This window comes from Mytilus californianus, unplaced genomic scaffold, assembly GCF_021869535.1.
Source record: "Mytilus californianus isolate M0D057914Y unplaced genomic scaffold, xbMytCali1.0.p SCAF_1, whole genome shotgun sequence".
Taxonomy (NCBI): Eukaryota; Metazoa; Mollusca; class Bivalvia; order Mytilida; family Mytilidae; genus Mytilus; species Mytilus californianus.
Window position 1 is genome coordinate 97,586,265 of NW_026262581.1, and position 13,730 is coordinate 97,599,994.

Here is a 13,730-nt window from a genome sequence, read left to right on the forward strand (position 1 = left end):
AGGTTAATTTTCATATATAACTTTTTCAAAACCAAAAAAACTAGATGAAACTAGAAACTGAAATCTAAGCAAATATCATTTTTTCGACTTTATAGTTATCAATTACTTTTAAACATAAGATCAAGATTTTGAAATACTTCAATTTTTAGGACTACATTTGAAAGTGATTCAATAAGAAATAATGGCTTTTCAAATTAAGAAACACAGACTTAACTGGCATTTTATAAACATCATGAAGCTTTCTTGAGTCTAATAAAACCAATACAACTAACCTGATCCTCCTCTAGCACCTGAACCACCACTTCCAAACTCCAAGGGTTGTTTTAGGTCTCCATAGGCTTTCCTACGAGACAGTTTACATGCTAGGTGGTTGCTACATGCTCCTTGGCCACCAGTACCACCATGGGAGGCACCACTTGCCCCATACCTATGCCACTGTCCAACTCCTAAAACATATGTACATGGAGGGTAGTGGATAATTATTTAGAGATGTGCCAATACAACTACCCATATCTTCTTATAAATAATAATAATAATATTTGTAATTTAAGGAAAATTGTATTCTAATGCAACAAATATACATGGAAAAATATGTTTTCTCTCCATATCTGCTGCATAATTAAGCATGTAAATAGTAAAGGTAATTAATTAGATCGTTTGATCTCATATGAATAAATTCAATTCAAACTTCTTTTTCAGTACCAAAAGAGTTATTCTGTTCAGTAAAAATATTGCTTAAATCCTAGGGAACTAGATTTTACAGAAGTAATTGAATACTTACATTTTTGACAATTATGAACACAAAGATAGATTTTAAGGAAATGTCTTTTTCTTCAAGCATGTTTTTTTTTTCATTTGTCCTTTGTTCTGTCCAAGGTGATTGTCTTGTAAAGGATATAAATATTGTAATAACCATTGTAACATAGTCGAATAGTTTACCTGGTCCTTGATCAGGAGAGTGACCACCATTGTTGACACTAACAATTCCTCCATCATCAACAAACATATCTGAGGCCTGTATTCTCATGAAGGATCCATTAATAGCTCCACCTCCTTCTACACGTAAATGGTTAAACACAAGTTGGTACTGGTCATCATGTGCTTTGGGGTTAGAACAGTTGATGTATGACTTGGCCTTTATAACTGTTGTGCCATTGATGTGATAGTTAAGTCTCTCACGACTGTTTGTGGATCCTGTCAGATGAAGGCGTAATGAACCACCATCAATGAGTGTCATGTTGATCACATGATCCATTGTTCCTTCCAATCGGACAAACACTCGTTCTAAGTTTGTGTCTGGAGCCAGACCAAGATAGCCTCCATCATAGACATATGTATTGAAAGGAGTATCAATGAATTTTCTTCGGAGATCCATTACCTGATGATTACCAACATGTACAAAGCCAGAACGATCTCCAATCATGTGTTGGAAATGTAGGCTTACGCCTTTTTCAAATGGTTCAGGAAGCAATGCCAAGTGTGCATTGCCATATATTTGTAACTCTTCAAACTGGAAATCATAGTTTTCATTAGCCAACCAATGCTGTCCAGCATTAGGTAGAATCCAAGCCTTGAAGCTATCCTCACTAAGGTCTGTGTAATCTTTTATCATTCCTACATCACTTTCCAGGCCATCATTATTAATATACAGTGTTTCATGATCATGTTCCTGGTGATAAAGAAGTACTGTTCCTGGACCACCAGGTTGAGAATTGGGAGAGATAGCCACATTAACACTTCCACCATGGGACTCGTAGTCTCCGAGGTAAGTATTGTTTGTCCACAGGTACACAGCAATCCTCCCTCCTGCTCCACCTCCACCAGAACCTCCAGAATATTGACTGCCACCATTTACAGCAATAGTTCCTAGACCTCTAAAAACTCTGCAGTAAATCCAAACACTGCCACCAGAGCCACCACCACCACTTGCTGCCCTAGCATCACCACCATTAGCACTCAAACGTCCATCAATCTCTATCATATTGGTGGCATTTAGCCACAGCATGCCACCACCTTGGCCACCATCTCCACCACCAGCACTACCATGTATAAATGGCTGATATAGATGTCCATATGGTTGTCCAGTCAGTGTTGTTCCTGCACCTCGACCACTTGTACCACCATGACCAGCTCCAGATGATCCTGAAGTGTGAGTTATTCCTTTACCGATGTTTATGTCTTCTGCTTGTGTATCAGTAGATCTATATCCCAAACTGTCTCCATGTAATGCACCCCCATCGTCTATAGTGATATTAATTGCCTGAATTGAAGCATTAGTGGCAACAAATGAGCCTCCTCCTTCAACATACATGCTGAAATTAACAAGGAAATTAATTCCAGATTCTGTCACAGGATCAGTCAAAGATGTGATGGTGGCATTTTCTTGAACTCTGACCCAGTTAAACTGGAAATGATCTGCATCTAAATCTTTAGTAAACCCTCCACTTTCCAATGACAGGAGTCCATTGTGATGTAAGGTTATGTTCTCTATATTGGCAAGTTCTCCATGCATCCAGATACTGACACCATGTACAATTGTCATAGGAGCTAAACCTAAGTAAGACCCAGCATATGCCCTGACACTGAATGGCAGATCAATTTCTTCTCTTTTAAGATCCATAATTTGGTTGTTGCCTAAATGAACAGTTCCAGATCGGTCCCCTATCATGTACAAGAAAAAGACATCAACTTCATGATCAAGTGGTTCAGGCAAGAAAGCCAAATGGGCTGCCCCATACATTTGGAATTCATTAAAGTGATATTTGTAGCCACCTCCTGCAAAGAAATGATTACCAGAGATGGGTAAAATCCATGTTCTACAACTATCAGAAGACAAATCAGAATAATCATCAATAACATTGAATTTGTCCTTTGGCTGGTGACCTCCATTGTCAATAATCAGAGTTTTATGATCCTCAAGCATGTGATAGACAAACACTGTACCAGCGCCACCATTTTCAGCAGAGGACCCACCCTTGCCTCCAATAGCCTGGAATCTGAAAGATGTCATAGTTTCATTTCTGTTGAAATAGACTGCCACTCTGCCACCAGCTCCACCACCACCTTTTACATGTGTGGCATTTCCACCATGAGCAGTTATTTTACCATAACCTTTAATAAGTTCACAGAACATCCAGACACTACCTCCACTTCCTCCAGCAGTGCCATCACCACCTTCAGAGTTGACCTCTCCATCAATATGTACTGTATGTGTCACATTCATCCAAATGACACCTCCTCCTGAACCTCCAGACCCAGCAGAACTTCCTAATTTAATTGGTTCATAGATATTACCATAGGCAAACCCTGCCCTCTGAGAGTTATATCCTTCACCACCACTCCCACCATGGCCCCCACCACCATAGGTACTAAGGGCCTTTCCAGGGTTGACATGTCCATGAACTGAAGTACTAAAGTGTGTGGTATTACTATGTGATGGTATATAACCTTTCCCTTCTGTTGTAATGAAACCTCCAGCATCAACAGTGACATTTGCCACATTATATGTCATATGAGTTCCATGTATTATTCCACCACCTTCAACAGTTACAGCTTTCAGATGGAAGTAAATTCCAATGTCTGTCACTGCATCTGTTGTGCAATCAATCTTTCCTTCATCTTGGACTAGAATGTAATCAAATGTATAGTGACTGTGAGGGTTTCCCTGTGTTCTACCACCATTTTGTAACCATAAATATCCACCATGGTGAATAGTTATGTTTTCGATATTTGCTAAAACACCTGCCAAATGTATTTCAACTCCATGGACATATGTCATGGGTGCAAGGCCTAGAAATCCATCAAAATAGACGTAGCAATTAAATGGCAAGTCTATTTCTTCCCTAATTAAATCCATCACTTGTTTGTCTGCAACATGTACTGTGCCACTCCTGTCACCAATCATATATTTGAAATCAATAGTAACATTAATATTGCTAACAGATCCAGACACTGCGGCATCAATCACACTAATTTCAGAAGGATTCAACACAGCAAGGTGGCCATTGCCATATATTTGAATTTCCTCAAACTTGAAGATATAAGCACCGGCTGCAAAATCATGTATACCAGACTGTGGCAGAATCCAGGCACGTCCACCATCCTTTGTTACATCATTCCAGTTGACATACTGATTTAATGGTTCAGGAGCCCCATTGTTGTCAATAATCAAAGTTCTGTGGTCCTCAATAGTGTGATACAAGTAGACAGTCCCTGGTCCTCCAACCTCAGCATTCTCTAACCCTGGCCACCCACCATTGGCGAGATATCGGAACTCGCTGAATGTATCATTTTTCTTAAAGTACATTGCAATCCTTCCACCAGCTCCACCACCTGCTCCGTAAGATGTTGATGGATAAGTTGTGTGGCCATTGCCATCAGTACCAGTGTGCCTATAGGTGCCCAGAGTCCCATTTCCACCACGTGCCAGTATTGTTCCATACCCAGTTATCCTGTGGCAATGGAGCCATATACTCCCTCCACTACCACCACCCGAAGGGTAGTCTATTACCCAACCAGTGCTTGCTATTGAATTGTAATTGTATTTAGTCTGTCCATTCTCTCCACTGGCTGTGAGAGTTCCATCAATCATTATAGTATTAGTAACATTTAACCATAGTCTACCACCGCCAGCTCCACCAATACGGCCTCCACCAGAACTGCCAAATAATGTGGGTTCATATAAATCTCCATAGGGTTCTCCTCCTTCATTATTATCTAAAAAAAAATCAATTAAAAGGTCTGATCATCTTTTCAAAAGTTTGATTTTTCTTTGAATATACTAAATATTAGGAAAATATAGTAAATTTCAACATTTAGAATTTATGAACTGAAATGATTTTAGATGGATAAAGGAAAGTATAAAAATGTTGAGAAAAATCTAGATGTGATGAAGCAAAACACTAATGGCCCATCTGCTGCCTAATTTCATTATTAACAGTTCCTTAAAAAATAATACAAGCCATATTTTTAGAGAAATTGAAATATTTATATTCTTTTTATAAGTTTTGTTAAACTTTTATAACCTTTAGTCAGGAGACACTCTATTTCATAATCTTTTTTCAAGCTATCTGAGAGAAATCTCTAAAAATTATTGATAACATGACTTCAGTCCCCAAAGTTCATTTTTAAGTATCTACTGAGTGTTCAGTAAACATACAATATCCTCTTCCTCCACTTCCTCCATGGCCAGCTCCTGATGCACCAAGGTTACCAGTCAGACCCAGTCCAGGATTGATGACACCATGTAATCCCTTCCTTGGATTTCCAGAAGAATCTGTTCTCTGTCCGTCTGCTTGTTCATAACCCAATCCATCACTGGTGAGAGTACCACCTGAATCAATTGTAATGTTTTCTGAGTGAAAATAGACATAAGTTCCACGTACCAATCCACCACCATCAATATTAAGGGCAACTGTGGAAAAAGATATGCTGGGTTCAGAAACTGGATCACTGATCATGTGAAGATATCCTGCATTTTTAACATGTACAAACTGAAAACTGTAGGTACTAGCATCCAGTCCTTTAGTTCGTCCATCAATATTCAACCAGAGTTTTCCTTCATGATGTAAGGTCAGGTTTTCAACATTGGCCAAAGTTCCATTTAAGAAGATATCCACACCATGTATGAAAGTGTCTGGAGCCAAACCAAGGTAACCACCATCATATACATGGACACTGAACGGGAGATCTATTTTCTGTCTCTCCAGATCCATTACTTGTCCTTTTCCTATATGTATGGCTCCAGATCTATCTCCAATCATGTTCTCAAAATAAATTGTAGCATCACTTTCTACTGGATCTGTTAGTACTGCTAACTGAGCCTTTCCATAAATCTGAAGCTCATCAAAATGGTACTTAGAGTTTGACCCTGCAAGATAAAGACATAAAATTTTCAAAAAGAAAAGAAACTAAATACTGACAAGTCTTTCACATTTTTGTGAGAGGCACAGAAAATGATTCATACAAAGCAATTCATGTTCATGGGTTGTCAATTCTTATAAATTTTGACACAAGCAATTAATTCAGGATGCATTCTCAATAAATATAAGTTATGTTAAATCCAAGCACTATGTTTGCAAATTACATCAATTTTTGTTAAAATCCTAGCATAAAAAGATGATTCTACAAATTTTTGTAAATTTTTTTTTAAATGCAAGTTAGGTTATAATATTTCTTTTAATATTTGGTACCTTCAATCACATTGAAATAACATAGTGCATATATATAGATTTGTTAAAAGCCTAGCATAAGAAGACATTTCTCAAAATTCATGATTTTTAAACAGAAAAAAGTTTTTACCTCAATCAAAAAAAAAATTCAACACCTGGAATCAATTCAGAAAAGCTTATCATATCTATATATCAATTTTCATTGAAATTATAGCACAAAAATATGTTTCTCAAAATTTATGAATTTTTAACAAAAAAGGTTTTTAACTCATTTGTTTTAAATATTTGACACCAGGAATCAATTTGGAATAGATTTTTATATCTATATATCATTTTTCATTGATATCCTAGCACAAAAAGATGTTTCTTAAAATTTGTGTATATCTAACAAAAACTAAATTTTTAAAGGTAAAATTCACCCCCAAATAATTACAAAAATGTGGGAATCAATTTTGTACAGAATATCATAATGTATATGTTAATTTTTGTTAAATTCAAGTACAAAAAGAAGTTTCGCAAAATTTTTGATGTTTTAACAAAAACTAAGTTTTTTACCACATTTTCTTGTACAATATTCACAAAAAAAGGAGCCTTTCTTTTATAGGTATTAATACTGTGCATACAAATTTTGAAAACTGGTTGAGGCAATGTTGACTTATCATAAAGTTTAATATAATTTAACTGTCTGAAATCAAGGGATTAAGAGCTTGATACATTCAATAGAATTTTTTCTATTCTTGAAGACAATGTGTAAATCTCTAGATGTCTTCATGGTTGTTTTGTTTTGCTTGGTAGGTGTTACTTTACATATATCCCATAACTCCTTTTACTGAAAATCATTCCATACCTTAAAATGTATAAAAAAGAAAATGTAAAGCTAAACGTATGACTTTTTCTAGTATAAACGCAAGTTGTCTTGCGGTAAAAAGGTCTTCTAGTAGTATAATTTAACCCCAACCCCCACCCCCCTCCCCCCCCCATAAAAAAAAAACAACATTACATACTTAAGTTTTTACATTACATACCTGCAAATGTATGTTTGCCATGTTCAGGTAAGAACCATGCTTTAAGCTGATCAGAATCAAGGTTCAAATAATCCTCTATTGTATTTGTATCACCATCTGGTCCCCTGTTTAAATTGTTCAGCAATAGGGTTGTGTGATCATATACTGTCAATAAAGCAGTAAAAAATTATTTTGAGCAGAAATAACCTTCCATAATAAAATGATATATTATCATTAACTATTTTTGAAACAGTTTAATTTTTTTTTCAAATCCTGTAAATTCAGAAATTGTTGCAATGTTTTTATTTTATAATGCAAAAAATATGACAGTTTCAAGTTTGCAATAATAAAAACTTGAATACATAATTTCAGTAATGATTTTCCGCCATAAAATTTTTGCATTAATTAAATTTCACATTTTTGCCAGTGGTCATTGCAATAATAAATGCAGACATTAATTTCTGAATTAACAGTATTGGCATTAGACTCTTAATTTTACTGAATTTTTTGTAATTTTCAAAGAAGAAGAAATATCTACAAGAAGACATAATACCCCACCACACTTTCACATTTCCATGTTCAGTGAACTGTGAAATAGGGGATCAAAGTTGATGTGACCAAAACTTCATAGGAATCTACATTAACCTTAAACTTTAATATATACAGGGTGAAGTAATGGACAAGTGGACTAATAGACAGACAGACAAATGGACGAACAATCAAACAGACACACTTACCTGAAAACATTTCCCCCCCCCTCACTTCTATTGTAGGCTGAAAAATATTCTATATAAAATAATTCTCATGTTTGTGTCTAGTTGAAAATATTTCAGACATAAGAAGACTGACTACTAGTTGGCAATGGATTAATTGGTATTAAAGCTACCAAACAAGGTAAAGCGGCAGACAATTTTATTTCTACTGAAATAAAGGGTCAGAAATTTAACCTTACATCAGATCATCTATTGATTATTATCAAACTGCTGCGCAAGTTCATTAAGAATCGTCATCTCCAAACACATGCCTAGGATTCACATTCCTAATCAGGCTAAAAATGACTGTACTGTCCGATAAAGGAAGTCATAATAACATTTTTCTTTACCATAACCATCCTTAAGGTTAAAAAATACTTATTTCTTATAAATTAATTTTAATATACCTTTATGATGGAAGAAGGATGTTCCAGGACTACCATTATTTTGTCCCAGACCACCATAGGTATCAAACTGTCCAGTGAAAGTCTTGTTCTGTGAGAATTCCATAGATATCCTGCCTCCAGATCCAGCCCCTCCATTGCCATTGCCATTACCTCCAATAGATTGGAACTCTCCATAACCCTGGTAGTAAAATAAATAATAATTCATACTCGTATAGAATACTTTTAATTATTACCACTACTAGTGAACAGTTTAATTAGGAAGGTGATTTAATATAGATCAGCAACTACAATCGTGGATTGTTTTATCTTTGTTTACCAGCATGGTAATACCAATTACAATAGACATTTGTCTTCTTTAAGGTAGATGGGGGGCGGGCAGGGTCTAAGTTAAAATAGATATATTTTATTAAATCATTTGCCAAAATGTAGTTTTTATCTTGCTTTTTTTTTTTAAATATAATAACAAGTATGGGTCACTGGGCTTTTTTATTGAGCTACAGTTTGTGCAAAATTGTCAGATTCTGTATATATTATAAATGGAAAAAACATTTTTGTTTTGATAGAAAACTAAATATAGAATTTGAAGACAAAGTATGAGAAGATAGCTCTTTTAATGTGCTTCCAGAAAATAAAAAAATATATATTTGGGTCAAAAGACTTGTTTTCTTGCTACAAAACAAAACAGGTTAATTCATAACACATTCCTTTATAAAATTAACATTATCTGAGTTATCTCCCCTTATTTGGCAAAGTTTAGATGAAAAGGAAAATAGTCTAACCTTAATGTTATTGATGTCAATATTGATGGAGCCACCACTGCCACCACCAGCATTACTTGATCTTCCATTCTCCCCGTTAACACTAATCTGTCCATCATTTTGTAATGTAGTAGTCACTTTCAGAGTGATAACTCCTCCTCCTCTGCCTCCTGTGTTGGAATTACCATTATCTCCTCCTTTACAACCTCTGTCTACAGCATCAAATACCTGTCCATAAGGGGCACCTGTTTGAAACTGTCCTGAGCCACGTCCACCTCTACCTCCATGTCCAGCACCTGTTGATTATAGAAATGTGTAAGGTAAACTACTTGATATTCTTATGGACTGATATAAAAAGAAAAAAAAGGTTTTAGTTTCCTGAAGAAATGGGACAATTGAAAACAAAAGTAAGGTCCCAAAAAGAAAGGGGTATTTTAAATTTATGGAAATACTCTTTTGTTAGTTTTAATGAATTTTGTATTACTGTGGATTCATTATTATTAGTCTGAGAACAATGTTCATTGATTTCATGGGCACAGGATAACTACAATTTAAATGTTCAAAAAGTACAAATTTTCAATTGGCTTGTGTGCAGACTTATGTAAAACCACAAATTAAATCAATTAATCCACGAATAAACAATTTTTCTTTAATCCATGAAAGTTGGTACCCCACAAAAATAAATGAATCCACAGTAGTCTATAATTGAATGACTACATTTTATTCAAAGTTCCATTATTCATGAAATGAGTATGTCTTTAATCATTTTCTATGCATCACCAAATGGTTTTACCTGAACCTCCAGTGGAGGAACTATAACCATCTCCTTTGCTACAGGCCACATTATGTACATCTCCAATGATCTGTCCCAGGTCATCTACAATCAGAGTATCAGCTGTAATATCCACATGCACTGCATGGACATGGCCTCCTCCTTGCACCCATAGTTTATTAGCCTAAAATATACAAATTTTAAGGTTAGATAACAAGATGCCTGATATCAACATAGACTGCATGGATATGACCTCCTCAGTTTACTGTTGTAATTTTTTTTTATAAAAGAAATACCAGGCATGATGTTTAGTTACTGTTATTGGCAAGGTAAATGTGTATGCTATGTCTAAACTATTTGTAATGCCATTACAACTAATGGTCGAAAATGTCTTCAAAATATTACTTCCAACTACTTGTGCTTGCTATAAAACAAATATACCTCCATTGTTTATAATGTTTTGGCTTAGTTGTGCAAATATGCTGCAGTCTTTCCCTACTCACTGTTAAAACTATCCTATATTATTTTTTGTGTTTATCAACTCTCTCCTTCACTCTCTACCTCTACTACTACATGTACTTGTCTGCTCACTGTAATAGTCATGCTACTTCAGTATCAATACTTCTTTTATCAGTAATAGTTCCTGTGTTCCCCTCTGATTCTATACTCACTGTAATAGCCATGCTACTTGTGCCATCTGTCAAATCATGGGTAACAGTCACTTCACCTCCAGCTTTAACAGTCAGTGTATTAAAGTCAAATATTCCTGTCGGACTGACTGTTGATATACCCTGGGTATTTCCTGTAGAACCAAGGTGAAGGTCACATGCATTTCCAATAGTCATGTCTACAACACCCAGTGAGCCCCTAGAATAAAAGGAACCAATTTTTTTAATCTGATGATATAGATTAAGAAATGAACATACTGCATATTAAAGCATTATTTTCTGTTACAAATATCAATTTTAATCATTATTTTTTGCAGATATATCGAAATGAAAAAATTTGACAAAGCATAACTTTTTATCACAGTCAAAAATGCAATTCTGTTTAATTTGCCTAAAACTACATACTACATATATATATATACATAATAAAACATCAATCAATAACGTCTGTACATAAAAATGTGATATTCATTTCTGTATAACCAAACAAGTTGTCAATATTTATAGTTCAATGCAACATACATCAAAAAATGTTCATCAGTTTTCAATAATGACTCACCAAATGACAAAATCTATGCCATAACAGTCAAATGCAGTTGGCAATATGAGGGTACCTCCATGATAGACATATACATTAACCAGAAACTCCAAGTCATCTGGATGTTGTACAACAACTGTCTGACCAGGTCCTACATGCAGTACACCAGTTTTATCTCCCTCAAACTTCAATGATTTAAGTTGGAAAGGACTGAAACAAAATAATTATTACCATTCTTGTTTATAAGATTCACAATTGCATTCATTGTTTAGGAGAATGCACAATAACAGTTCATGACTTACCTACCTACCTATGTAAAACATATAAACATTTATAGAAAGAATTAGAAAATAAATGTCTCTATCCAGTGTTCTTCGGAAGTTCTTAATATGCTGTGCCTTGTATTGTTCTGTGTGTTTGTAACTCTACTATAAAAGAGATTTCTGTTTGGCAACTAATGTCAGTTAAGGCAGAAAACTTCACCAGTTGATTTATATGATATGACTGTTGCATAAAACTGCCTATCTTGTTTTAAAAACATTTACAGGTTATAGATCAATATGATAAATGTTTGCTTTTGTTGATACCAGACACTGTCTTGATCTTGCTATGAGGTTTGGGATCTTTCTGCTGAATATTTTACAGCAAATGTCAAATAAAGAACAGCAATAAATGCTTTGAACTATTTCAATTTCAATGTTTCCTGATTTTTTTCCTCGCATGTTTATTCCTCTGTAATACCATTTAAAGCATGTTTTATAAGTTGCATTTTTTACATGGTTTTTGTGATCAGTTTTAATGCTTCTTGTATTCTAATATACTGATTTATCTGCCGATGACACTTTTCTAGAAGAAACAGATGTTTAATAACTTGATATTATCTTGAGGACAACTACTTCTACAAACCATCAAAATATCCTCAGTTAGAAATATTTGTGATGTTTTAATTTATGGAAAGGTAAAAAAAAAATAGTTCTTTTTTAAAGCATGAGCAGGAATTGCATTAAAAAAATTTTTTTTTTGTCAAAACATCAACAAAAATAAACCCATATGATAGAGTAGACTAAGAACAAGTTCAGATATGAAATTCTGACTAAGGTACTACACAACTGATAATACCCAACTACTTACTATGTAAGAGAAGGATGTAATGCCAAGTTAGCTTTTCCCTGGATCCTCAAGTTTTCAAAGTCTTTGGTATTGTTATCAGATATCCATGTTCTACCTGGATCAGCCTCATACCCAGATAGTGTATAAGTTGAGATCTCACTTTGGATGACAGACTGACCATTGTTATCTAGAATCAATGTCCTGTTTATAACATCTGTTATAGTATCCTGTAATTATTGATAGATGCATTATACATATCTCTCAGGAGAAATGTCTACTTATTAAAAATAAAATACCATTCAAAATCAAATATTATATAAAAATTATTAGGTAAACTGAATATAAGGGTAACTAAATGTCAACTATCTGTGGTAGAGGCAGGCATTAATATTTCAGGATTATTTTTATTCCTTCAATTTTCTTTCAATAGCTTTCTAAGTTATCATTAACCTGTAGGTATATAGTTCCAGCCCCTCCTGGACTGGAGCCTGTTAGTCCACCATAAGCTGTCCATTTTCCTTGCCAAAACTGAGTATCTTTATAATAAATCATCATCCTGCCTCCTCCTCCGGCTCCTAAACTCACACCATTCCCTCCATTTACCTGTCAAAACATCAAAATCTATCATTCAGAATAACCCTACCTTAATTCAGAGTATGTTACATTTCAACAAATATAATATCATTGGAAGTACTTTTTATATAGCTAAAAAATGTTATGAAAATACAATTACGAATTAAAAATAATGGCACTGTGTGTCCAAAACATCTCATAAAGAAGATTTTTATGGAAAGTAAACAAATTAAAACCTCATTTGTTATATAATAATTCTCATGTATTAGGTAACAACAATACGAGATATCAGCAATATTCTTTAAAATATTTTAAAAGTTTTGAGCTTCACATTTCTTTCACATACAGATTGACAAAATGTTTTCTAGATGTCTCTTTAAAATTTCTTTCAAGTTTCTCCATGGTTTTTAATTAGTCTGTATAAAAGTTACTTTGACCCTCATCGGGTTTTGAAGGACAACTTGAAGTTAAGATTATCTGCCCAATGTGACTGGCATGTTTATCCTACATTAAATAGCCTGTCCAACTTACCTGTAATGTACTTTTTCCCACTATAGAATCAGTGGTTATATAGATACAGCCACCACTGCCACCAGCTGCAGTATTGGTAGAACCCGTCAAGACCATCTGATACCTGTACAACTTACCTGTAATGTACCTTTCCCCTCTATAGAATCAGTGGTTATATAGATACTGCCACAACTGCCACCAGCTGCAGTATTGGTAGAACCCGTCAAGACCATCTGATACCTGTACAACTTACCTGTAATGTACCTTTCCCCTCTATAGAATCAGTGGTAATATAGATACAGCCACCACTGCCACCAGCTGCAGTATTGGTAGAACCAGTCCGACCATCTGATTTTAATGTTCCTTCTACAATCAGTCTCTGTGTTGTAGTTATCACCATCATTCCTCCTCCTGAATGTATAAAACACTTTCAATACCAAATACAGATTTATTTTCAAAGTAAACTAT

At 34.7% G+C, this 13,730-nt stretch overlaps 1 protein-coding gene across 1 annotated transcript in view; it reads right to left on the reverse strand.

Annotated features, from left to right (window-relative positions):
• The window catches only part of LOC127738449 (uncharacterized), a 48,102-nt gene that overhangs the window by 18,202 nt on the left and 16,170 nt on the right, over nt 1-13,730 (reverse strand). The window contains exons 12-23 of the mRNA XM_052249708.1: nt 13,516-13,673; nt 12,630-12,782; nt 12,201-12,406; nt 11,091-11,279; nt 10,535-10,730; nt 9,885-10,047; nt 9,113-9,387; nt 8,334-8,511; nt 7,196-7,339; nt 5,159-5,869; nt 940-4,716; nt 273-446 (exon numbers count right to left, since the gene is read on the reverse strand). Of these exons, the coding sequence (XP_052105668.1) occupies nt 273-446; nt 940-4,716; nt 5,159-5,869; nt 7,196-7,339; nt 8,334-8,511; nt 9,113-9,387; nt 9,885-10,047; nt 10,535-10,730; nt 11,091-11,279; nt 12,201-12,406; nt 12,630-12,782; nt 13,516-13,673 (6,324 nt within the window). The remainder of the gene's footprint in view (nt 1-272; nt 447-939; nt 4,717-5,158; nt 5,870-7,195; nt 7,340-8,333; nt 8,512-9,112; nt 9,388-9,884; nt 10,048-10,534; nt 10,731-11,090; nt 11,280-12,200; nt 12,407-12,629; nt 12,783-13,515; nt 13,674-13,730) is intronic.